Consider the following 26,814-nt stretch of genomic DNA (forward strand, 5'->3'; position numbering starts at 1 on the left):
AATTATCCCACAATAGCTGTTTTTTTTTCTGACAAGTCAAGTAGGTAGTGTAACCAACGAGTGACTTCACTTTAAAGTGGTTAAGCCTTCTGTTTACTTTTGCAAGTAGTACATTGAATTGTACAATTAAACTATTTTTAACTATCCATTGAAAACAAATTAAAAATTTTAGAATTTAGTCTATAAAATCAATAGGTAACACACGCTATATTTTTAGCGTCTACTGTAAAATTCAAATTTTCAGGGTTACGTCTAATTGACCTATCGACCATTATAACTGACAACACACGGCGCACTGCGGCGGCGGTGGCCGCGGTGGAGGGGATGGATCGGCGAAGTAGTGTACGGCCGGGCCAAGTTGCGCCGTCCCGCCGTCCCGTTATCTCGCCGCGGGCGCTCCGGCCAATCGCAACGCTCGTTTGGCGTCTGCCAGTTTACCAGCAGCAGCAGACGCGCACAATGCGCACACTATCGTCTGACCGTGTTTTCTTAGTTGTTTGTTTTTTTTTTTGCCTAAGATGTTTTTTATCATCGGTTTTTTTCCACTTCCCACACCACGGCAGTCCGTCTACACACTGTTATACACCGTCTTGTGAATCTTGATATTACATTATAATAATAACACGAAATTCCGATTTACATAATATTATTATCATTATCGTTAATTACTACTGTAGATAATAATAATATAGCGTTCGATTGTAACAGTACGCGTTCATTCATAACGATAGTGTAATTATGCGCGTTTTAATATATTATTAAATAAATCACATAATATCAATATTGTAATCTCTAAAATAACACCAATAATCTGTCCACCGCGGACGGTTGTTATTTATACAATACCGAACACAAAGAGTCGCGTGTGAATACGCTTGACCGAGTAATTATTATTGCAGCCGTCTTAATCTTTTTCCAAGATAAAAATTCCATTCTCGCTAGTGTTTTAGTATTATTGTAATAGTCGTGGTCGCGGTCGTTGTACGTTTTTCTTTGTCATCGTTCGTGCGGCTACGGCAACTTTTCAAGAAACGATGGCCAAAAGATTGTGCTTCGACAGACGGTCATAGTGGTACCGTGTAGTTGTCTCGTTACGGTTACGACACAATGTTCTCCGCCGACAGGAAGCAAGTCAAATGGAAATTTCTACTGTGTGTTTGGCTGATCGTCTTGTGCGGCACCGTACGAGGTAAGATTTGATCAAACCATAGAATCATTATCGTACAACTGATCACGTTCGGTGTTTATGCGTCTAAACGGGGATTCGATATCTGAAAAATAACAATTAAGTAATCGTATGTAGCATACATTTTACAATCTATGCACAATTCCAGAAGTTACGTTTGCCATGGTTGAAATGTGGGAAATTAAAAGGGTACAAGCAAATTTTGTGAAATTTTACACAAGAGCAAAATACAAATTATACTATTTAAAATGAGTTCTTTCTAGTTGATTTTCAATAGCTCTTTAAAAAATGTATGCGAAATTAAATACTTTGAACGTTTTTACTAGTATCCTACACTTTGGTTACAAACGTTTTAAAAGTAAAAATGAAAAAAAGTCGCTCTAAACACAAACCCACAGATTGCAGAATTGCTAGTTTTATTGGCGGAGATGCCTCGTTATAGCTTAGAAAATTGGATGCTGCCTCAGCTTTATGTGTAGATTGATTTATCTCGAAAGATAAAGTAACAAAAAAAAAAATTCATGAGATGGTGGTTTAAACTGGTTTTTATTGTCACGAAACAATATTTGTTTTTAATTATACTAACAATTAAAATTTTGTTGTTATACTTTTGATGGGATATCAATTTCTTCTAATATTTTTTATACTTCTTCAAATAGTCAATAGTTAATATTCTTTATTTATAAAAAAAAAAAAAAAAACGGTGAAAATATCGATTAATTTGTCATTTAAAAAACCATACTTAAATATAAGTTTGCAATTATTAATTATTTTATTACCTTGTATGATTATAGTGATACCTCACTAAATGGTACAAAATGTTTAAAATTATTTTGTAGCACAATAAAACTAATAAAGGGCTAAAATTTAGTAGATCATCTTTTATATTACAAAATTCTTTATTAGACTTGATTGTATAGAATTTCAGTTGTACATTGAACTTTCGCTAGCTATTATATATAAAATATAAACAATATTTTTAGGTTTAGCTCATAAACATTTGTTTGTAATTTATGACTAACTTTTATTTAATTATTTTGTTGTTTGTAAATTTTAGGTAGTGTCAAATTCATTATAGAACCCAAAGATATTGTGACAACTGCCGGTGAAACTGTTCGGTTAGACTGTGAAGCAAAATTTGATAGTGTAGCAACTTTGCCAAAAATAAGATGGAGGATTCCCAATCTACCAAACTTGGACTTCATTGGAGACACAAAAAGGTACATGTTCAAAATGTTTATATGAAAATGTTTTTTATTAATACATTTTTCATTTTAGAACTTTGCTGAACAATGGGTCATTACTTATAAAAAACGTATTCAACGATGAAACAAATACGTCTGACGGTCTAGAAGCATATCAATGTGTTGCATTCGTCGATAATATTGGTTCGGCCGTGAGTCGTATTGCAACTATTACACTTGCACGTGAGTTTCCACCTGTGTACAATAATATATATATATATATATATATTATAACTATTCGCTTTTAATTAATATTATTTAATTTTTTTTTTTAAGGTTTATCACCGTTTGAAAAACAGCCAACAAATTTGAGACTTTTTCCGGGACAAACTGCTCACTTTTCGTGTGTGATCAACTCTCAACCGCCGCCGAAAATAGTTTGGCTTAAAGATCATTCAGCGTTAATAATAGATGCTTCTCGTATGACAATTTTTCCATCGGGTATGGTATATTAAAATCAAAGTTAAATAGTACCTATTTATTTTATTTCATTAACCGTTATTTGGCTTTTTATTGTTTATTTTTAGGAGCATTAGAAATTGTTGATGTACTCAAAGGCGATGCAGGTGCATATCGCTGTAACGTTACTGGATTGGATAGGCACAGGCTGAGTGATCCCGGTGTTTTGACAATCGACGAGAATGAAGGTAAATTTTATTATCAATAAATTACATGTGTATTGATGGAAAAACTATTTAACCTGTTTAATTTTAGAACTTATCAAGAGGCCTAAGGCTCCAGAATTTATCGCCAAACCACATTCGACCATTGCTTTAGAAGGGTCGGTAGCTACGTTGGATTGTGCAGCTATAGGAAATCCTCGACCCCAAATTTCGTGGTTGAAAGATGGTGCTTTGATCGATGTGGCGTGAGTGCAATTCAGCTAAATCATTTACCACTGGCAGCTATGTCTATTAAAAATTGTGGTCAATATTGTATTTCAGGTTTTTAGATAGTCGTTTTAGCATTATCGGCACAGGAGGTCTTCAAATTACACAAGTCAACAAGAAAGACGACGGAAACTATGTTTGTCGAGCAGAAAATGCTGAAGATTCTGCCGACGCTCTTGCTACACTCGAAGTTCAAGGTAAATCAGTTGGATATTTATTTTACAAAATACGTATCGAATTCAAAAAATGTTTATGGTTATTTTTATTATTATTATTTTTTTTACTTCAGTCAAACCACAGTTTATTAAGAAACCCAAAGACACCATGGTAGTCGAAAAAGAAGATATAATATTAGATTGCGAAGTCGAAGGAAAACCGACTCCACGAATTACATGGTTGAAAAATGGTGATCGAATTAAACCAGACGAGTATCTACAATTTGTTAAAGGGTTAGTATATCAAACGAATTTGTCATAGCGCTGAGTTTCTAAAAAAGAATTAGTTACGATTGCCGGATATAGGCTAGTGGACAGGACGGCACCACTTAAGTTGTTTAATCTAGTAGTTATGAGGCCTGTATGAACAGTTTTTAAAAAGAATGTACCACTAATTGATTTATTCTATTTATTTGCAGTACAAATTTAAAAATATTGGGTTTGATGACAATGGATTCCGGAATGTTCCAATGTTTGGCGTCGAATCCAGCTGGCAATATTCAATCATCGGCGTTTTTAAATGTTTTTCATGCAGGTAACTTGGTAGTTTATTTGATCTGTTTTTTTTTTACTCAGCAATCTTAATGTTAGTAATTTTATGTATACAAAGGTATCATTTTTTTTTTACTAATTAATTTTAAAACTTAATATTAGGTACATACAATTTATATCAATATTAAGTTTTTATTCGTAACAAACATTTTATAATACCGAAAGCTTTTATAATTTCTTAATTCATTACTTGCGTAATAGTTCAACGTTTAAATTTGTTTTATGGTTAAACTTTTCAAGATAAAGAAAACAGTTATACTTCATCGATTAATTGAGAATGGTTTTAGTAATAAAAAAATGATACTTCTGTATAAAAATGTATTATTTGCTTATGCCTTTTTGTGTTCTAAACAATTAATAACATATATATACTTTTTTTAATGCTATTTGCTTACCTATAATTTATTTATTTTTTAATTCTTTTTCTTGTTACTAAATGAAGTAACCCGATTAACAATAATGAGTAATGTTGAAGAAAAAGTATTCTTATTTGTATTATGAAGGTCAATTTAATTACTATTGCATCTCGTGCCTTATTTTAGTTTTAGAGTTAAGCATTTACTTTGCTTATAAATATTTTGTAAGTAAAGTTTTTTTTTTTTGTTCGGCATTACCATTACTATTATCATTATTATTTTTTATTATTTTGTGTTTTAGATATTTGTTTTATTTTGTTTGCGTTTTGTTTTTGTTTTCGTTTTGTGATTAGGCTCTTTACCTAGTGCAAATTCATCTGTTAATTTTAATAATGACACCGTCGACTCGTTATCTGTAGCCGAAAAATCCAAAGATTCCAAGTTCAATTTACCGTCTGCCCCAAGGTCTTTGCAAGCTTTAGTAGTATCCTCTCGGCTAGTCACACTGTCGTGGATTAATCCTCTAAAATCAAACAGTGACGATATACTTACCTATACGGTTTTCTATCAGCAAGAAGGATCGGACAGGTTTGTTTAAATATTATAATGTTTAAATGTTAACATCAATATACCTATAAGGAATTTTTGTTTCTATTGTAGAGAGCGTATGACTAACACTACTCAAACAAATATCACAATAACGGATTTGCTCCCTGAGAAGCAGTACTTGTTCAAAATAATGGCAGTAAATGAGTTTGGTATCGGCGAAAGTTCTATAACTCTGAAAGTGTTGACCAAGGCAGAAGTTAATTTACCCGGACCTCCATTAAACGTGACGGCTATGCCCATTTCCTCGTCTTCGATTTTCGTCGCTTGGAACAAACCTGACCAAGGAAACGAATCCATTAATGAGTATAAATTGTTCTATGTCGATGTAAGTCGAAAATGGTCCAAGCCTATGTATTATAGTTGTCTTTAAAATATAAATTATTTTTTGTAATAGACTTACACTAATGAAGAAAAGTACAAAATAACCAAACATACCGAGCACGGGATCACCGGCTTAAATACTTTTACAAAGTATAAAGTTTGGGTTGTAGCGTACAATCAAAATGGTCCAGGAGCCAACTCTCAAGAAGTATCGGTGTTGACGACTCCGACAGCGCCAACTAAACCTCCTCAAGAAGTTTCCGTGGAACAAGTTTCTCCTACGGTATTTAAAAAAAACTCTATAACTATTTGCAAACGCTATAAAAATTTGATTATAAACATGTTTTTATTTTTCCTATAGGAGATATCCGTTAGATGGGAACCACCACCGAAATTCAGTCAAAACGGGGTAATAACTGGCTATAAAATACGGTATAGGAAAAGAGATAAAAAGGCGTACGGCGATACTATAACGACAGCTGGAGATATTACTAGTTATCAAATTTCTGGTTTAGAAAAAAGCTCTGTAAGTAAAATATTTAGGCCTTATTCAATTTTATAAAGTGCATTATTTTTATGATTAAGGCCCATGCTCACATTCGAGAGAATTATTAAACTAACCACGTTTTGGTTGTTTTCTAATTCGGTGGTAGCAATCATGTACTTGTACGAATGACTATATTAATATTTTTGTGGTTTTACTGTTGTTTTAGGTGTATCAAGTCCGGCTTTGGACTCTGAACACTGTAGGAATAAGTCCACCCACAGAATGGTTAACAGTCGAAATGTACGAAAATACTCTCAAAGAGAACACTGTTCCCGATCCACCGACCAATTTCAAAGGTAAACTGAAAGTGATTAAATAAAAAATTGATAAATTCAATTTAATTTTTAAAAAAACTTCTTATACTTATCATCAACATGGGCCAGTTAACTAAAGTGGATTTAGTGTGTAAAATAACTTGTGATTAAAATAAATTTGTTTTTACTGTATAAGATAAAAGTGTATTGTTACTACCAACCATATTTCATTAAAATAATTTTTTTTATGAGGATAAGTATTACTAAAATAATTTTTGTAATGTTTTTTTTTTAGTTCGAGCGTTTTCCAACTCGTTGCTGGCTACTTGGTCACCTCCCAAAGACAAGGCAATAATGGTCAGAGAATACACTTTGGGGTGGGGTAAAGGTATCCCGGACGTGTACACAGAGAAGTTGAGTCCGAAATCACGGCAGTATGAAATCACTAATCTAGGTAATACGATCAACAGTTTTTCCGCCAAAATTATGATGTAGTTTGTAATTTCTCGTCATCATTGTTTTTAGAACCCGATGCAGAGTATGTTGTGAGCATTGCCGCATGCAACGACATGGGTGTTAGTCCGTTGGCTTATCAAGTCGCCACCACAAGAGACAGTAACATGAACACGTTGGAAACGAACAAACCATTGATTCCGCCAATAGGATTAAAAACTAACATTATCTCTTCGAACGCTATCGAAGTGTCGTGGACTGACAATACTCTACTAGATTTAGATGTAACATTTTGTTTTTTATTATTAAGAATACCACATTTCGAATGTTTATCAATATTTAATTTTATTTGCAGATAAATGAAGATGAAAAACGTTTATATGTTGTACGTTATAACGTTTACGCCCCAAGCAACGTACGGTATAAAACGGTCAACACAACTGAACTGTCTTGTATCATTAACGATTTGAAACCGAACACACAGTACGAGTTTACAGTGAAATTAATTAAGGTGCGGTTTCTGACATTGTCTCAAGTATTATTGTAACTTATTGCAACATTAACTGAGTGTTTATATCCGTAGGGTGAATTGGAGAGTGAGTGGAGCATGCTGGTATCGAACTACACTAAAGAAGCCAAACCAGCATCGCCTCCTAGAGACTTGACCGCTATTAAAATCGATGATAAACCTCAGTCGATAACCTTAAATTGGCAACCTCCGAAATTCTCCAACGGACAAATCATTGGTAGGTATTTAATATTATCATTGAGTATATATATATATTATATTATACACAATGATATTATTTCACTTAATAATGATTTTTGAAACTTTTTTTTTTTAATGTTGTTTTAGCTTATCTTTTACTGTATTCCACTGATGAAAGTAGCCCAGATCACGATTGGGTGTCTGAAACCGTCGAAGGAGAACTCATGTCATTCACCGTGAATGGACTGACTCCTAGTACCAATTATTTTTTCAAAATACAAGCTAAAAACTCTGTTGGATACGGTCCATTCAGTACAACTATTAATATTAAAACATTGTCTGGTATGTTTTTAATTTGAATTCAGTGATTTGGCAATATTAACATAATGTAAATCTAAAAAATTTGATTTTGTTTTAGCATCTGGACCACTGAACAGTGATGGAACATCGCTAAAAGGTATTTAAAATTTTTTTTTTACTGTCTTAACAATAATTTTTACATGACTTGCTATGAAAATAAAAAAAATACTTGTATTAAAAATCAATATGATATTAACACATTAAATTTAAGTGTGACTGAAAACCGTGCACCTTATGTGGGTTAATATTCTTGAAAAGTTCATTAAAGAAAACGACTAATATTTAAATAATTTTTTGTAGATGGCAAAAGTGGAATCAACAATACTACTATATTGTATATCTTAATAACTTGCTGTTTGTTGCTGATATCGTGTATTGGCGTTGGAATCGCTCTGTTGTGTTGTAAGCAAAACAAACCGCTTAGCAATAGAAGTAAAAAGGGGTAAGTCAATTATTGTTTAAAATTATTGGTTTTCCAATTATTTAAATTTATTGAAAACAATTTTTTTTTTTACGAAAGGTATATAAAAGGTTCAACGGGTAAAACTGTAAAAGCGGCTCAATCGCCGAGCATCAAGCCACCAGATCTGTGGATACACCACGATCAGATGGAACTGAAATCGATCGAAAAGTCTTCTCAAGGATCGTTAGATACAAGTTCAAATTGCGGTCAAGGAAGCACCAACACTTATGACGGATCGGACACCCGTGTCACGATACATCACGTGCCGCATTCGACCAATTCATTGGACAAGAGTAACTACGTATCTTCTTACGTGGGTAAGTACTCGTTGGTTGGCGCACACATATAATGTGATGCAATTTAGTATTATGATTTTTTAGTTAAACAGTTATTGTGTTTTTTTTTTTTTTAATTTCTGGGGTCTTATAAATTATTATTTACGTTACTTGTTTTTCTGCATGTCAATTTCATTTTTTTTTTTCAAAATTTAATTAGGCAATTCGATAATGCAACCTTTATTATCAGAAGAAAGAGTGTCCACGCTAAAGCGTTCTAAACCCAAACCCGTTGTTTTGCCCGTTGATGCTTTTGATTCTGTTTATAAAGACAGTAAGTTTATGTTTATCGTAATTTTAATTTATTGTTTGTTGTTTATTAATTTATTGTTGCCGTAATTATGTCTTTGGTGCTTAGTCAAAAGGAGTTGCACGCTACCTATTGATTAATCTTCTTGGTATTTGTGTGTTAATTGGGGGGGGGGGAATAAAATTTGGAATTTTTAACATTAATTTTTATTATTCCAAGTATATACCTAAAACAACAATAAATTGAGTAATACGTATACAAGAAATTTTAGGCAATTTCATAAAACGTTGATATGTTTTATTTAAATACTTTTTGACGTTGCACTGAAGATAAAAATAATATTATGGGGAGAAAAAAAATGTATTTCTGATTGTGTACATTTAATTTTCAGCTATGACCACCTTACCTAGTCAAGAAACTCGCTCGCCATTTCCTAGATCTCAGTATGCCACTACCAGAGCACACGTTACCGTAGACTTGACTGCAGGTACAACACATACATTTTACTATTTACTTTGAAAATAAAAAAAATATATATATATATAAATTTTTTTCTAACACTGTTTTTTTTTTTTTTATAAAAAGGTGCTCCTGAAAATAATTATATTGTCCAAGCTACAACTGTTCCGGAAAAATATGAATCCATTCCTTTGACATCTACATCCAGTCTACAGCAGCACACGTAAAGCTTATAATAAAAAAATATGTATTAATTTTTATAATATTAAATTATGATCTGTATAGAGGATCGTTGAACACTAGCGAAAAAAGACAACAAGGCCATCCTTTGAAAAGCTTCAGCGTACCTGCCCCGCCGCCCCAGTCAGCGCCGTCGACACCGCAGCAAAAACACATTGGTAAAGGCCGAACACTTGTTTAATTGATGAATGATATAAAAATCAAATATTGTAGTATAACTTGATAATATGTCTATGGCGTTTTCAAAATTGTAGTTACAGTAAGACCTCAAGGGTCGTCTAGTCCGTACAAAAAGCCAATGACCTATTCGACGGTGAACAACTCTCCGACCAATACGTCGGCACTAGCCAGTGCTCCGAAAGTATGGAAACCGCCAACTGCCAACGGTCAGTCCAATCAGCGGAGTGACCTGGGTCCTGAAGTAGAATCCCTTAGCAAAATACAGGTAACTTATACGATGCCAGCTAACTTTGGTCAATGGCCATCTTTTCCTTGTTAGCTTAACACAATAAATATGTGTAAACGATCTGAATATTTTAATGTGAAACATTACGATGTGTTGTTATTGCAGACGTCGTACAGCACCGAAGAACTAAATCAAGAAATGGCCAATCTGGAAGGATTGATGAAAGACTTGAACGCGATCACCGCGTCCGAATTTCAGTGTTAACGGAATTCCACTTCGACTTATTACGACCACATTGTTATGGTCGGAAATCAATTTTTTACATTTTTTTTTTTGCATTTAAACATAATACTTTTTGTATTATAATAATTTTGTACAGTATTCGATAGTGACTATTGCAAAGACTGATCTCTGATGAAAAGAGTGAACTTTTGTAGGCCGCCAGCTCTGGTATTTGAAAATATTAATTTTTTTTATATATTCCATTATAATATATTTTTTTTTTTTATATTTGATTTAAGCTTAATCATTAAATTACGAGAAAAATATTCTTACGACAACAGTCCTTTTCTCAAGTACTGCGAGTTTGAGTCGAGTTAGTTAAGATACGATATTTATGACTTATGGGTTTTGTTTCGCTATTACTTTAAATTAATTTAGAATGTTCCTTAAATATTGAGATTTGACATGTTAAATGTAGACTTATATTTTTCTTTTTTTTTTTTAGTATTAATACTATTTTTACTCTACGAGTTTTCTTATATTCCATTCGCGTTATGCATTATTATATTTCTAAAATTACTTCACCGTCAAACGTGTATTATACATTTTAGTGTTCTCCGAAATATATTCAGTGCAAAAAGTGATTTTGTGATAAGTCAAATTAAAAAAAAAAAATTAAAATCGTACAACTAATCAAAGACTTTATTATGTATTAATCGTGTTAAGCCTTCGTTCCGTCTTTATTGTTTAGTTAAGATTTGTATGTTAGTCGTATGCGACAACTACACTTTTATGTTTTTTATTAACAAACTCGTTCAGAAAGTACAAAAAGACAAAAGTATAAAAATGAAATTTGCCGCCTTTAAGATAATAATAATTATTATTTTAGTATTATATATAATATATATACTTATGTATATAAAACTTTAAAAACAACAGACTTGTTTCTCGGTTATTCGTATGAGAATTACATTTTTGTAAGCGTAAATTATGATATTTTCTATTTCTCGTCTGACACTTTTTTTAATCGTTTGCACTACCGAAAGGAAAAGATATTTTATCATGTTTTGTTAAAATTACTTATTTTGTTTTTATTTTTTTTAAATCTGACTATAAAAATCAAAAAGTGTTAACTAGTCAACCAATAGTAGAAGTGTATTTGATTTTCCTTTGTTCGATTTAAGAATATTGTACAAGATTTTTTTTTTTTTTTAATTTTTAAATCTCATTCTTTTTCTTATTTTTTTTTAAATAACGGCTTATAGTATTCAATCAAAGTGTATGTATATGTATTCCTTTAGTTTTTAGATATTACTGTACTGCCCTTTTTATGTGTAACCATTGCAATAACGAAGTAAATTAACATCACTGACATTTAGATATTATGTATTTAATTATATTGTGTTTTAAAACGGTTAAGTAAAGATTTGCTTCATTAATTGTTGTTGTTAAAATGGTGGCACGACAATATTGTAAAGTATTTTTTTGTAAAAATTTGTATTATGTAATCTATAGTATAGTTAATTTGTTGTAAAATAATAACGACAGGATCAAAACAAGTAAAACGACAGTACATTAACATTACGCATAAGATTTATATATATTTTTATAATTTACTCATTACTTTATTTTGTATTTTTATATTTTTTAATAATATTGCTTACGACTGAGACATTATAATACTTTTACATTGTTACCCAGAACATTGCGGCTTACTCATATTATAATATTGTGAACTCATCTTTTTTTTACAAAACTAATATATAAAAATCTGTTATGATCTAGGCATTAACCCTCCCCTCCTCCCCCGACCTCAAGTAAATTATTATTGATAAAACTGTTTATTATTTTTCATTTTTTTTACTTTAATTGCCTATAGATTTCAATCACCCAAACAAACTATGAACCGTATAACGTTTAATTAGTAGTTTCTCCATTGCCATTTGTAATTTTGCTAACCACTATTCTAACTTATTAAACTAACTTACTTATTCCATAATATTATATTAGGTATTATTATTATATCATGACATTTATCGATTTACTTACATTCCGCCTTTACACCAAGTTAGTATTATAACAATTACAATTTTTTAATCTTAAGTCTTAGTATTAATAGTACGTTAACTAAACTAATCCTACTTATTAGATCTCTTTGTTAAAATACATTTTTTTCCTTAAAAATATCTTATTAAGAATCTTATATATATTTTTTTGTCAATACAATTATTATGATCTGTAACGTTCCTTTTTTTCCTGTAATTGTCTTATCTTAATCGTCTAATGTTTAAGATTGTACATGATATGATTTTGTAATAAAAATAATATTTATATTTACATTTTTCGTCTAGTAATTGTTTTTTTTTATTCCACTTTAAAAAGGAGGAGGTTATTTATTTGATGCTGGATGATGAAAATATATTCATTGGTTGCTGGAAAATGATTGTTAAATTAAAAAAAAAAAATTGCGAATAATCTGAATCTGTGTAAATCAATATAATTTCCCCTCCTCCCAATAATAAATAAATAACATATTCCTACTCTATAGAAAGAGCAATCATTGTATATAATGGATTTACCAAAATGTTGGTATATAAGCGTTCCAAAATAACATTACCTGACTGCATTTTATAAATCTTTTCAGGGATTTATTTTAGTTTTAAAGCAAAACATTTACTTTGGTCATAAATATTTACCGGCAGCGCCAACTAAACTTCCTCGAGACGTTACCGTAGAAAAGTTTCTCCTACGGTATTTAAAAAACTAATAACTATTTGCGAACAATGTTTGATATAAACATGTTTTTTATTTTTTCCAACAGGAGATATCCGATGGATGGGAACCACCACCGGAAATTCAGGCAAAACGGTGTGTCAAAACTGACTAAAATAAAATACGGTATAGGAAGGCGTACGGCGATATTATACCAACAGCAAATTTCTGGTTTAGAAAAGAGCCACGTAAGTAAAATATTTAGACTTTATATATCACGATATGTCTTCGACCTAAACAGTAAACTTGTTTAGATATTAGACTATCAGTAATAATAACTGCAAAAATACTCAGAACCACCGGGGGGGGGGGGGTGTTCATTCCTCAAATAATGTATTTTAAGGGGGCTCCATACAGACCATTTTTTCAGTCAAAACACATCATTTTCATTCCATCGCACAGGCCTAATCAGTGATCCGATAAGCATTCTAAAAACAGATTTGCATTCGTCATGAAGTTTGCTTAGGATCGGTCGAGGTACTTTTTTCAATTTTTAATTTTAACCCTTTCTAAATTTTATTTTAAAATGTTGAAATTTTATAAAATGTTCAAACGTGTTTTATACATAGTAGGAATAAGATATCAAAAAAGTACGTCGACCGATCTCAAGTAAATTTCATGAAAAATTCAAATCTGTTTTCATATTACTTGTCGGATCACTGGTTGAGCCTGTGCGATGGAACAAAAAATGTATATTATATTAATAACCAATTTTTTCTTAAATATTGCCTATACAAAACTCCTTAAAAATGGTCTGTAGCTCCCTTAACGTTTTTCTTTTCTTTTTCGAATATGTATAAATAACAAGACGTTATAAAAACTATTGATAAACGCGAATGGTTATTATTATTTCTACTGTATTTGGCTTGTAATAAAATGTTGAAAATCCCGGGTCGCCCGTGATGTGTGTTATTATTGTGTCATTTGTGTTAAACACTGGTATCATGGCACGGAGAAACCAACTCGGTAGCGCTGTTGTAGCGGCTGCTGCGAAGAAAAAGCGTTTGCCATCGAGAGCGTGGAAAATGTCGACCGACGTTCAAGAAATCGAAACGGCCCGCGACGTTCGTTACAAGCTGGAATGCCCGATATGTTATTCGGTGCAATATCCCATGACGCACGCGTGCCCGATGAACCACGTGGTGTGCGTGGCTTGCTTTAGACACATGAGAAACAACCGTTGCCCCGTGTGTCGGGCGTATCGCGTCAAACGTCAACCGGTGTCGTTGAACAAAACGTTGGAGTTCCGCCGCGTCACGTGCCGCCATCACGCGGACGGCTGCCGCGTGTTGGTGCGCGTGGCCAACCTCGGCCAACACGAAGCCCGGTGCATGTACAAACCCGTGTGCTGTGTCTATCCGGGATGTCGGTGGACGGATCCCGTTTGCGACAATCTGCGCGACCACGTGACGCACAAGCATCCCGGTATAACGGTCCGGGCGACGGTAAGTGTTGTTGTCTACGTGTGTTAACATGGCCATGCACGAGGCATGTCCAGAAAGTGTGTGTACTGAGGCTCTCGTGGCCGTAAAAAATACACGAGTTCAGCACGTTAAAATGACGGTCACAGGAATCCGCGAAATCCGCGAAATCCAGTGCGGACCTCCAAAGAGTTTTTGGAACGCTATGAACTGGGGTGATGCCACACCGTTCGGACTGTGTCTTGGGTTCAGGCGTATAATGTGCAACCTAAGTTTTATCTCCGGTAACAATACACTTGCAAAAATTCATCACTCCCCAGTTCATAGCGTTATCAAAAACTCTCAGGAGGTCTGCGCTCGATTTCGCGAATTTAGCGAGGATTTCGCACTTGGCGGCCGACTCAGTACACTTACTTTCTGTTTTTGGGCCGGGGGTCAAATGAATAGGTTACGAGATAAATACGGGTACCAGGGTTCTTCCAGAACGAGCAGCACGTACGCAATCGACAATCTGCAGTCGGTGTGTTACGCGAGGAACCGCAGTGTGTCGATGGTGGAGACCGCGGATAACATGTTGTTTTGGCTGATATTGACCAAATCCTTGTCAAACACAAAACTAAGATTAGGAGTGGTGATGGCTAGGACGAATTCGCTGCAACTGTGCCACGATTTCGAACCCACCGGTCGGAAGTTCATTGCAAAGTTCAGCAAAGACGGTGCAATCGCGTTGAGCGTTGACCGTCGACATGTGTTGTGGGACACGACGTTGAAAAACGGCCGAAACTTTTTAAACATGAAACGACATGTGTACGTTCCTTATTATTCGACTAAAGTGTCCATACGCATTGTTTCAAATACACAATGAAACGATTTTTATTGAAAATTCCAAACGCGTTGCTAAGTAACCGTGGTGCCAAGTAGTCAAATGTCCTAACCGACACAAATGAGATTTTTGGCTCTCTGGGGACGTCCTAGGTGCATTACACAAATCCTCGAGCATTAAAGTTCTTAGGATATGTTTTTACCTCAACTCTGGAGATGTTGACACAAAAAAAAAAACACAAATAAGAACTAAGGTACGTTGAGTGCCACTTTTTTTAACTCTTGGATTACACCGTCATAATACATTTGATAGATCATGAAAAAAACAATAGCTATTCACATTATGGCGGCCTCTTACTAGGACGCTAATTTTTCTGAGCAGTAGGAAATTTAAAATGTGCTTTTATCTTCACAAATAAATGCACTCGAGCAAAACATATTTAGGTAAGATAATACCATTTAAAATATAAGCCTACGTTGATTTATCTCGACAAATCTGAAAAACTTTGTGGTTGAATAAAAAATAATGTACTATTTTCAAGGTGGTCGGTTAGTTAACATATTTTTATATGAACTTGAAAAAAACTCAATATGTAGTTATTTTTAATTGAACTAATTAGTTTCTTTGCTTAACTTCATATTTTTCATCGTCCTAGTGCAGTTTAATAAGAAATACCTAATGATGCTAAAAATATTAAACTTTAATATATTGGCAATCCGCTAAAATAACAAAATATCAGATTTTAATATTAACATTTTTTTTTAATCTAAAAATTAATTAGGTAATAAAATTATTGTTTTCGATAAATATTATAAACATTATGTATGTATATACCCAATGAAAGTTTATTTTTTACAAAAATCAATTCGAGATAATTTGTCAATTTGAGCGTTTGTTTCGACTTTTTTGTAACTGTCAGCAAAACCGTATTTGATGGCAATTTATTTGTCTCAACAATTGGTTTTCTCGTGTCAAATACTATTCTATAAAATAATTAAGTGCGATTTCATTTATACTACAGCAGCGAGTTTTACTATACAATATATAAATATATATATGTAGTTTAATAAAAGCAAATAACACCAACAGTAATGTATACTCATTAGATTAATTATTAACGATCAAGTACTTATTAATACTGGTAAGCGTTAAATATTTAAAAAATTAACCGGTTTCGTTTTCCAGCTGATTTTCAATCCAAATGACAGAGTAACATCAAAAAGGCACGTTCTAAAAACAAATATAAACCACTTTTGGTTACAAAAATATTCTTGCGGTTATATAAAAACGAAGGAAATATGTTTTATTAAAATTATTATAATAAAAAAAAAAATTAAATAAATTATATTTCACAAACCTTATGTTGTGTTTTTTTTTTTGTACACAATATTCCACGATTACGATTACAATATGAAGTATGCTTGTTGTTAAATGGATAATAATGTCTTATTATCGCCCGTTCGTTTACCAATGCAAATCCCTGCCTGGAAGACAATATTAAACCGATTAATAGGTAGGTCTGGTCATGTTTTCAGAGTGTTCATGTTATTATATCACAAAACTAATCCTTACCCGATCACGGCTAACAGAAGCTGTGGTAGGTTTTGAAGACGATTGTTACAAAAGTCATTAACAAAGTCACCCTGACTGTGAGTGTTATGGCTCTGCTCATACATGTCTTTTCTTCCCGAAGCCAACGCTGAAAACGACCATTTGATGAACAAAAAGTGTGGGCGTTACTCCACATGGACGTGTCTTAATATGTACAAGTATAGGACCCTGGTACTTTCTGATATCGAATGTTTCATCTCTAATCCCTTGCCTCACCTCCAGCAACCAGCTGGACCGTCTCTTAACTTTAATCTCTTTTCTCTAATCTAGGAAATTTTCAAACTCAATGTGCATACCTATAATTATTTTCATTAACTTATCCAATATATTTCCACCGGATCCACTCCTTACTTTCTTCTATCCTGACCACTTTTTTTTTTTTTTTTGCAATTATCTATTTATTTCAAACCATTCAATCAAACTGTTACTTAACGTTTTGGCGGTCGGATCTTACGTGTTCGTCGGAGTGAAATTGGTAACCGCACACGCTACAACCGTTATCGTTGGATTTGGTCAGCCAGCGTTTTAAACAGGACACGTGCACCAGACCTATTGAACCCGTACATTTGCATGGCGAGATAGTCACTTCCCGTTTTTTTTCTATTCAAAAATGTTGGTAAGACGACTTTGAGAAGATAATATTGTTTATATTAAAGCTGAGACATCAGCTTCACTTACCGTCATAGCAAATACGACATGTAATCGGTTCGTCCATTTGACAAAATATCGCTATAGATCAAAATCACCGCCAAACAATATGATATAAATAATGTAAATAACAAACACATCAGATTTGCACGCTAGCAACACAAGTATAAAGTCTCGAAACAAACGCAAGAGCAATATTTTGTCACTTAATTTAAACAAGGTACTAGATTATTGTACAAAATTCAAAATGTGGCTTACATGTTATTACAACGAACAAACAAAATAGTAGACCACGGAAAAAAAACAATAGAATTAAATGCTCACATGCCGATTTTACACTCTCGTTTTCTTTTATTTCATTGTAATACTATCGAAAATATAATTATAGTATCGACATAGATTAATATGCATACATAGTCCACGAGCACATGAGATACGGCAACAGTTTTGATAACCAAATGGACGCAACGAATCCATAGCTGTCAATATGGGTTTGCGTCCGAAATTAGGTTGCCAAACAGTGTATATTGGGCGGTCTATCTTTATAACTGGCATTTTATGACAAATCGTTACACGCTCATTAGTCAACAGATTGTATAATGCAGGGTGTCTCAAAAAGAATGGTGCGGTTTCAAACGGCTGTAGGTTGTGAAGTATAGGACCTACAGCGCTCTGGTAGGGCTTGAATGAAAGAGGGAGTTGACAAATGTCGAATGACTGCCACTAGATGTCTCTGCCACTAGACGTTTCACCATAGTAACTGAATTACGCCATCTTAACAAACTGAACAATGAAGGCTGGCGACACAAACGGCAACGTGGAGAGACATCTAGTGGCAGTCATTCGAAATTTGTCAACTCCCTCTTTCATTCAAGCCCTACCAGAGCGCTGTAGGTCCAACACTTCACAACCCACAGCCGTTTGAAACCCCACCATTCTTTTTGAGATATCCTGTATTATTTACATTTTTAGTGATTGAGATTTTTGTCTTTCGCGATAACAATAATATATTATGATATAAAATATATTGTTTCAATCTACAATGTAGTATTATATGGTTTATTATTGAAATAAATGACACAGTGTATTATGTTTCAAATACAATTTATTTATGGTACCGACCATAGAGTACCCCTAATGATATAAAGAGACGAACTATAACTTACATAAAATACTATAGCTTGTATACGGTAGTGTAGAAACAGAAGGGCGAAAACCAGTACGACCACACTGAGTGGAGAAAACTACACTAAAGTGGGGTTGGAACATAGTGGGGACAGAGCATAGTGAGTGATGGATGATATTTAAATAGACCTTCAAACGTGTACAGTCAAATTTATTATTTCCTTTTTTTTATCGCAACAAAGCGTTTTTTTGAAAGTAAAATTTGATATCTTTATAGTAATTATAACTTAATAAAAAAAAATTTCGGCTTCAAAATGTTTAGACAATTGTAAGTGTTCGGGGCTACTCTTGTTCTACCGACAGTCTAATTTTCAGACCTCAAGTCTCAAAAGTACACTTGAAAAAGTAAAATAAGAAAAACTTATATCACTTTATTTTTAAATTTTAAAGTACAACAAAGCAGATAACAATATATTTATGTATTTATATTCTTAATTTGTGAAAACAAATTTGTTTTTATTTACTGTCCAACCTAACAACTATTATTGTGTAAATCATATTATTATATACTCTAAAATGCATTGTATCTTATTTTCGATAATACAATATTCCATAGCCTGTTGCAAGACTACATTCGGAATCATAGGCATCAACCAAACCTTATTTGCTATAATTTTGTTAGCTAGGCATCAGAAATGATTGATGTCTCATTTTTAGGATTAACTGACTTATTTAACGCTTTTGTTTTATAATTTATGCAGGTATTTTTCAATTTTCAAAGATTTTACAACTGTTGTATATATTTTGTAATTTAATAAAATGTATGTTAAAATTTAAATAACGTATACCATTAAATGAATAACTGTTGTAGACTGTAGTCGAGTTCTGCGTCTAGCATGGGACGGACAGTTTTGGATACCGTATCGTACATGAACCCCAAGGCTTCGATTGATTGTATGAAGTCGTTGAGCTTGTTTTGGAATCCTTCAGTTATTGCATTTATATGATCTTTAGGGCTACTCACCGTGGCACTCGCAGTACTAAGTAAGGAATTATAGGTCTGGTCGTGTTCCTTTAGTTCGTCTTCAATAATCTTCAACGGGTAACAAGAAAAATCAAAGAATTGTCCTAACTGTGTTTTAGCAGTCCACAATTTATTTTCGATAATCAAAACGTCAGCGCACGCGGTTAGCAGGGCTAAAGAAACGCTTAAAGCGTGCCAGGATCTTGGAATACGACTCGTTATATTTAAGGTCGAGGGACGTTTGATGGAAATACGATAGTGTACCTTGTATAAGCAGCACCAACGGATCGATGGCCTCGTAAAGCTTCACTATTTGTGGCAAACACTCAAACGCGGCCATTTGTTCGCACTGCTCCACTGCCAGCTTGATGTAATCGCAACAGTCGTTCAGCATTGTAGAGTACTTGCAGGTTAAGAAATGATGCACGTGTTTGAGTTTGGTTTTGACGTTTTCGCTGTTGACTATTTTCTCGTTTGGTCCAGTCGCGAGGACGTCGTCTATAGCTATGTACTCGTCAATCTCAGGACCGTCGTTTAGTTTGATTTCAATTCCAGACAACTGGGCCCATCCGGGCAATGCTAGTATCTTGTTCAGTTGTTTTACAAGGCGGTTGATTTCATCGTCTGCCCGTAAACCGTGCACGCAAAGCGTTAACAACAACAAAATGTAGCGTCCAGCTATCATTCTTGAGCTATGATTCTTGACGTACGGACTCGACTGAAATTTATCGTAGAAAAAACTTCTCGTATACCTACCGATAATTATTATTAAAAGTCGGGTAAAAGTAAATAGACACGTGTTATATTCTTACTGGGAATACCATATAAAGTAAACACCGGTGGCAATAACCATAGCGGAGACCGGAGTCGCTGACTCATGAATATTTATTTAGGCGTTGCTTTCAAATCGAAAAACACAAAAGCCGTAAAATATACATATTATACTAGCGTCTTAATAACGATCGTTATTTTATCCGATTAAAAATGTATAATATAGAAAAACATTGTAATAATAATAATGTGCTTGAGATGGTGTGTTTAACATTTGGGAGGGATACGATTGGGATTGATAGTATGTCCATAAATAACCATTGTGCAAATAATTATAGACATCACTACAAACAAAATATTATAGAAATGAAATGTGTTATTACAATCAACGATGCAACTAACGAAATTTAAATTTTGAGTAACTGCATTTATCCAAGCTCTGATAACAGGTTTCTTTATGTACTTTTTCCGTTTTTTGACGGAATCTGCTGACTAACTTTTTCAAAGTCATACCTTACCCCTCTAGGATTATAGAATATAACACTTTTTGTTCACAATATTTGATTATTTATTTTGGTTTGTCAAGTGATCTCCATAATATGGCTAATACTCGGATTTTATATTTTGTTTGTCTTTTTATCTCAATATATTTAAATGACTATTGCACAGCGCGTACGAGGAAAGGCCATTCTTGTAAGACACTCATTTTGTCAAGAAATATTTTATGATGATACCAAAATAGTGTAACATTCTTCGTTAGAGAATAACATTTTTCTTTTACAGTGTATAAGTCGAACAAATATGGTTGGCCATGAATTTCTTAAGACCTTGCATTTGTCGATTCGTATATTTCAATTTATTTAAACAGTGAAAATGGGAACGCACATCGAACAACCCAAGTGTTTTTCTATAGTAAAAAATTGTGTTTTCGAGTTATTGCTTAGGCGAGAATTCGATAAATAATACTTTCATAGAAAATCGTACATGTAAATCTTTATTTACTTTTGAACTCGGTGTAACTTTTGAAACACATGCGGCAATGTGCGAAATTATACAAAATCAATGATCTTATCATTAATGACTTATTGGTTTGTATTAGCCGAAAACGGAACCCCTAATTTGTTGAAAATTGTCCACCATCTTTTATGGTCTTTGCCGTTTTAAATATTTTCAATATTTTTATATTTTATAATATTATAAAAATACTAAACATTAACCTTTTCTAAAATTATTTTCCATAAGCCAATCGACTTTTAAAAACTTAAATAGTAACTTGTGTACATATTTAATTTACTATTTAAACTGAGAATTATTTTCTGAATAGTACACCGGTCGATAACCAGTTTTGGCTAATTACTTTGGGAGTTATTAAACATTAAAAATTAGGACGGAGGGAAGGGTGGAGTAAAATATTATTTTTTCTGCTGGCACTACGCTTCTGTAAAAATACTGAGCTGTGAAAAAAAAAATAGAAAAGGTAAATGTTTAGTAAAAGTTTTATAATATTGTAAAATAACACCAACTTAAGTGTCTCCAATTATTATAAAAGCTACAAAAATGCTATTATTTTAAGAGAAAACTAGTGTGCTGTCCTCAATGAATCAATCAATTTTCTAGTGTATTTTGATGCAGACGCCAACCGTCCTAACCGTGGACGTTATACATATATAAATATATATATATATATATATATATATTTATATATATATATATATATATATATGTATTAGTTTAGGTAGCATATATATAATGTTAAACGTGTATACAATTTTTTTAAAGAAAATTATCGTTTATGCCCATTCAATATAGACTTGAAAATAAATATTGGGTCGAATCTTTCGTTTCGATTGTGTTCTGTTTGGTTGCATGTAACAAGGCCAGGAGAACGTTATACACGATAGTTTGGCCACCGAGTTGATAGATCTTTCGCCGTTTGACTTGAGAAGATGACCGTTGCCCAGGGGGTACCACGAGGAGGCGATCTATCACTACCTCCTAATAAGTATTTGAAAATATGAGTTAAAAATATAATGATATATATATATTAATAATTCAATCCATATATGATAATTATTAAAATATTTGATAATATAAATTTTTGTTTTGTATCTAGAACAATTTTAACGATTAGAACGATTTTTTTTTTCGACGTGTACAGAATTCTTTAACCAAATTTGGGTTTCCAATTGATAGTTTTATTTTATGCATTGAACTTTCGTTACATGAAATTCGCAAGCATATTATTTACCTTAAATTCGTATCGATACGGACTAACATATGAGTCACAATAATATTACACATACAAATTTACAATAACAGTATATGTACTCAGATTTAAGTTAGACATAAAAGACCTTGAATATATTGTGTGAAAAAAAACAATAGTCATTTTTTTAGTGTCTTATTTTTTTTGTTTCGCAGCAATGCGAAAAACAAAACATGAGTAATAGCCCACACAGTATACTTCTCTAAATCAATACACATCCACATAAACAATTTTACAAATTTGGAATCTAGCACACAATAATGCGTTGCAAAAAAAAAATTGAAATCGACATTCTTCTTTATTTAAAATATTTTGTAGCATCAATTTCCGTACCCTGCCAATACCATTGTAGTTGACCGGCCTGGATATTTTCTCTTACAACTGGCTAAATTTATGTTTATAATATATTCTACACCGTATTATTTAGTCACTCGACATTAGAACTCCATTTAGGTTATGTTACCTCTAACATAAAATCTCTATATATCAACCATTAAGATGAATTATCTAATAGAAATATAAACGATGAACCTGTCGCCCAAATGTGCGCACAGTCAGTTAATAAAATAGTAGAACAATAAGGAAATGGTTTAGAAGCAAAAACAAATAGTTGGAATAGATTAGATAAAAATACAATTTTATTTATTCGGTAATTATGTGTTATATTGATACAACAACAAAAAAAAAATGTATCGAAGGACCAGCCGAAGTCTGTCGTCACGAGAGGAAAAAGGAAGCAGTACTGAGTTGTTACGCCTAATTAGTTTTGGGTAGACAACCTAACGCACACTATCATAGGTAGCTGTTCAGATGGCATACCGGTAGAAAATTGGACGATAGTAACACGGGATCGACGCAGACTTTTACGGAAAGAATCAGTTTATATTTACAATGGACAACAGGAAATAGAGTTTATATACAAGGGGGTCCTTATGTTCTTTAAATGGGAACACTATTCTCTTGAATCAACCTACCCTTACCACTGCAGTTGTAACCTTTTATAAATTAATAAATGTTGCTAGTAACGAAGTTATCCCCAAAATTTAATAATATCAAATCCACTTTCCCTATATGGTACAGTAATAAATTAAAAAATATAATTTGTGAGAAAAAAAATACCATAAATTATTTAAACAATCAAATGATCCTCAATTTTATTATAAATTCTCGAGATTACGTGCCCTCTGTAAATTAGAATCAAAACCAAATAACGTATCTTACATGAATGAAATACAAACAAATCTTACTCATAATCCAAAATCATTTTGGAAATATATTTAAAGGCTTAAAACCGACAATGATATCCCTGCTGTGATGGAATTAAATAATATAACTAGGACTAATGGTCCCGAAATAGCCGACTTGTTTAAACAATTTTTTAGTTCAGTATACACTAATTATAATCTAGATGTAAAAAATTTCAATCACTCCTTAACTAATACAACCGATCTTCCTTATGTAAATCTTATATATCTGATATATATATATATATATACAGGGTGTCATGTAAAGTTCTACCGAGCTTCAAATAAGACATTCAGGATGCTCTATGGGTACAATAAATTATATTCATTTTTTATAATTTTAAAATTATTTAACTCGTATCTCATTAAAAAATGTTCTTACGAAAAAAATAATGTTGTTGAATTGATATGTAACACGATTGTCGACCGAGTGGCCACTGAGTTGCCGGTCTGGGACTAAAACCAACATATGGCATGCGACACATAATTTAATATAAAATAATTCTAACGACTCTGAATTTGAGAATAAAATTCTAACTAATAATGATATATATATAGAACTTGACGGATTAACTTCTCATCCCATTCCTGGCCCTAATGGGATTCATGAAATCCTCTTGAAATCGTGCAAGTGTGCATTATCTCTTCCAATTCAAATTCTGTCTAACTGGTCACTAAAAAGTGGAAACTTCCCGTCCCTTTGCAAACTTAGTTATGTATTTCCAATTTACAAAGCTGGCTACAAGTCTTCCGTAACTAATTTAGAGTATCTCAAGGAGGTCATCTATCCCCTGCATTGTTGTTACTATACCTGATTAATATTGATAATTGCTTTACTCACTGTAAATTTCAACTTTTTGCAGATGATCTTAAAATATATTATACAATCTTTCTACCGTCTTTGTGATAAGTCGTGCACCGCCGCGTTCTTATCTACTGCGCAAAAGCACCGCCGTGTTATCGAGTCGTTTGATTATTATTGTACTTTTTCAATCGCTTCGGTTGGTTTTCTATAACTATTCTTAGTGCATGTCCGGTTCTCCCGGCAGTTCGGGTCGGCCACCGAACATCGGCCCCGGCCCAAAAATCAAATCTACATTAGCGAAGAACCATGGCTCTGTCAATGAATGGACTTCGGTTAGCCCTAAACGTAAGTCTTTGAAAAAAAAACCTACTAGCCCGGTCTCTCCAAATTTACAACACTCAATAGATAATCAACCTCAATTAGTGCCTCCTGGCACTAACTTCTCCTTCGATAATCAAGAGTCCCCCAGCAACAATGCAAATTACTGACGGTAATGGCGACAGCAGTGATAATAATAACGGCCACCAGCATAAATTAACCAAGACTTCTTCTTGGACCTCGTCATCTCAATCCGATACGGTTGTTGATTCTCCCGAAATTGTCGTAGTTAGTTCACCCAACATGCACACGTCCAGTATATCTTCGAGCATTGGAGACGCGCCTAAAGTCAAGACACATAGGCAACCTATGGAGCTCACGTGCTTTCCTCCTGAAAACGGCTATGCAGCTTCTATACCTAACACGCTGTTATATTGTCTAGGCGTTATTCGTTTAGACCGCAGCATAACTGAAGACGACTTTTGGGATGGCCTCGATTGTACTGCGCAAGTAGTTTCTTTTCGCCGTATCAATAGCAAGAAAGATAACTTACTCATCCCCTCTACCCTTGTTGAGCTAAAATTTCTCTCTTCTACTCTGCCTCAAAAACTCTCAATATACAAAGTGCTCTTCAATATTTCTCCCATCGTTCGCTCACCTGTCCCAGTGCTCCAAGTTTTTTGCTTCGGTAGGTTTTCTACCAAAAATACTTAGTGCATGCCCGTTTTCTCCTGGCTGTTCGGGTCGGCCACTGAAAACCGGTGCCGGCCCAATAATCAAATTTACTTTGGTGAAGAATCACGGCTCTGTCAACGACTGGACTACGATTAGCCCTAAAAGTAAGTCTTTGAAACACCTGCTATCCCGGTTTGCCCAAATTGCCAATGCCATTACTGCAGTTTCTATCCCCTCTAATCTAGTTGATCTCAACCTCTTTTTCTTCAACCTTGCCTTGCAAACTTTTAATTTATAAATTGCTTTACAATATATTATCTACTAGCGTTCGCTATGCCTCTGTTTTGATCACACACATCAAATTTGTCCTTGATACTGAGTTTGTTATCTAACTAAGAACTACCATTAACAATGTGTATATTTTGTATTTTTCTTGTACCTAAATTAGTTTTATACCTTGTAATCGTTGAACTGCATTATATTTCCAATAAAGCCTAGTAAAAAAAAAAAACCTAAAAAACTATATTAGTATAGGCAATTCTTATAGTCTTACACTACTCTGGGTAAATAAATATTATTTAGGAACAAGTTTAATAAATAAACTTTAGCATTTTCTTAAATAATTACATCCGTATAGAATCACATTTGTATGGATAGACGATCAATCCTAATCGTATCCAACTTACTACTAAAATAAAATTTATTTTGTAGTACATAGGTTCTACCACTTGTTTGTTTTTGTCACTTTAAAGAAGATCCAAGTTATGCTAGTTTTGCAAATTAAAAGTAATCTGTACTTTGTTGTAGACAAAACTACAGGCCAGGTATCAAAAGAATAAGTCTTTTTTGAATGCTATAAAAATTCATAAAAATAGTATACATATAAAAGCAAAGCTATAATATAAGGTGCAAAATACTCTGCCAATGACTGTATTGACTCTGGCAACGCGACGTTTATGTGTATACAGTTGATTATCATTGAGTGTTTTCCAAATAAAAACTCAATAGCACAAAAAAAAAAAAAATGATAATTTTACGGTACTAATCCCTAGTGTCCAATTTGACTTTTAAATTTTGGATGTTTCTGATTTTTCGGCCTTGCTTACTATTGTAGTAAAAAATAATGTGATTTTTTAACCTACCCTAGATGAAAAGTTTTTTTTGAAAATTAAGTAACAACACAAAAAATCAGGTTGAATGGTTCGTTTTAATATATTGTATTTTAAATTAATATAAACAT

General features: G+C 33.2%; 2 protein-coding genes across 4 annotated transcripts; both read left to right on the forward strand.

Annotated features, from left to right (window-relative positions):
• Positions 1-536: 536 nt before the first annotated feature.
• LOC126836364 (neogenin) lies at positions 537-12,213 on the forward strand. 3 transcript variants are annotated; one of them, XM_050569640.1, is made up of 28 exons: positions 537-1,189; positions 2,244-2,406; positions 2,465-2,613; positions 2,707-2,871; positions 2,958-3,077; positions 3,145-3,298; positions 3,375-3,517; positions 3,610-3,769; positions 3,955-4,070; positions 4,797-5,031; positions 5,104-5,377; positions 5,447-5,656; positions 5,735-5,899; positions 6,087-6,216; positions 6,470-6,628; positions 6,700-6,911; positions 6,983-7,138; positions 7,211-7,373; positions 7,484-7,678; positions 7,755-7,793; positions 7,997-8,138; positions 8,217-8,476; positions 8,655-8,768; positions 9,136-9,231; positions 9,330-9,426; positions 9,489-9,601; positions 9,698-9,888; positions 10,015-12,212. In XM_050569640.1, the coding sequence occupies exons 1-28, from the start codon at positions 1,108-1,110 to the stop codon at positions 10,111-10,113; spliced, it is 4,302 nt and encodes a 1,433-aa protein (XP_050425597.1). In that variant the 5' UTR covers positions 537-1,107; the 3' UTR covers positions 10,114-12,212. The 3 variants fall into 3 exon arrangements, with proteins under 3 accessions (XP_050425597.1, XP_050425598.1, XP_050425599.1); XM_050569641.1 differs by having other exon boundaries at positions 4,863-5,031; XM_050569642.1 differs by lacking the exon at positions 8,655-8,768 and having other exon boundaries at positions 10,015-12,213.
• Positions 12,214-13,787: 1,574 nt separating this feature from the next.
• LOC126837206 (uncharacterized) lies at positions 13,788-14,315 on the forward strand. Its single transcript, XM_050571028.1, has one exon. The coding sequence runs from the start codon at positions 13,788-13,790 to the stop codon at positions 14,313-14,315; it is 528 nt and encodes a 175-aa protein (XP_050426985.1).
• Positions 14,316-26,814: the final 12,499 nt, after the last annotated feature.

Source organism: Adelges cooleyi, unplaced genomic scaffold (assembly GCF_023614345.1).
Source record: "Adelges cooleyi isolate 19-005CV unplaced genomic scaffold, UGA_ACOO_1.1 ACOO_flye_CR_arks_rails_tigmint_CR_PRNA_247, whole genome shotgun sequence".
In the NCBI taxonomy this organism is placed as follows: Eukaryota; Metazoa; Arthropoda; class Insecta; order Hemiptera; family Adelgidae; genus Adelges; species Adelges cooleyi.

Bases quoted from the DNA above. Each gene is read 5' to 3' on its own strand.
- LOC126836364 (XM_050569640.1), top strand. From the start codon at position 1,108: ATGTTCTCCGCCGACAGGAAGCAAGTCAAATGGAAATTTCTACTGTGT. The intron at 6,217-6,469 runs GTAAACTGAAAG...TTTTTTTTTTAG, and splicing joins TCCACCGACCAATTTCAAAG to TTCGAGCGTTTTCCAACTCG. The intron at 7,374-7,483 runs GTAGGTATTTAA...ATGTTGTTTTAG, and splicing joins CTCCAACGGACAAATCATTG to CTTATCTTTTACTGTATTCC.
- LOC126837206 (XM_050571028.1), top strand. From the start codon at position 13,788: ATGGCACGGAGAAACCAACTCGGTAGCGCTGTTGTAGCGGCTGCTGCG.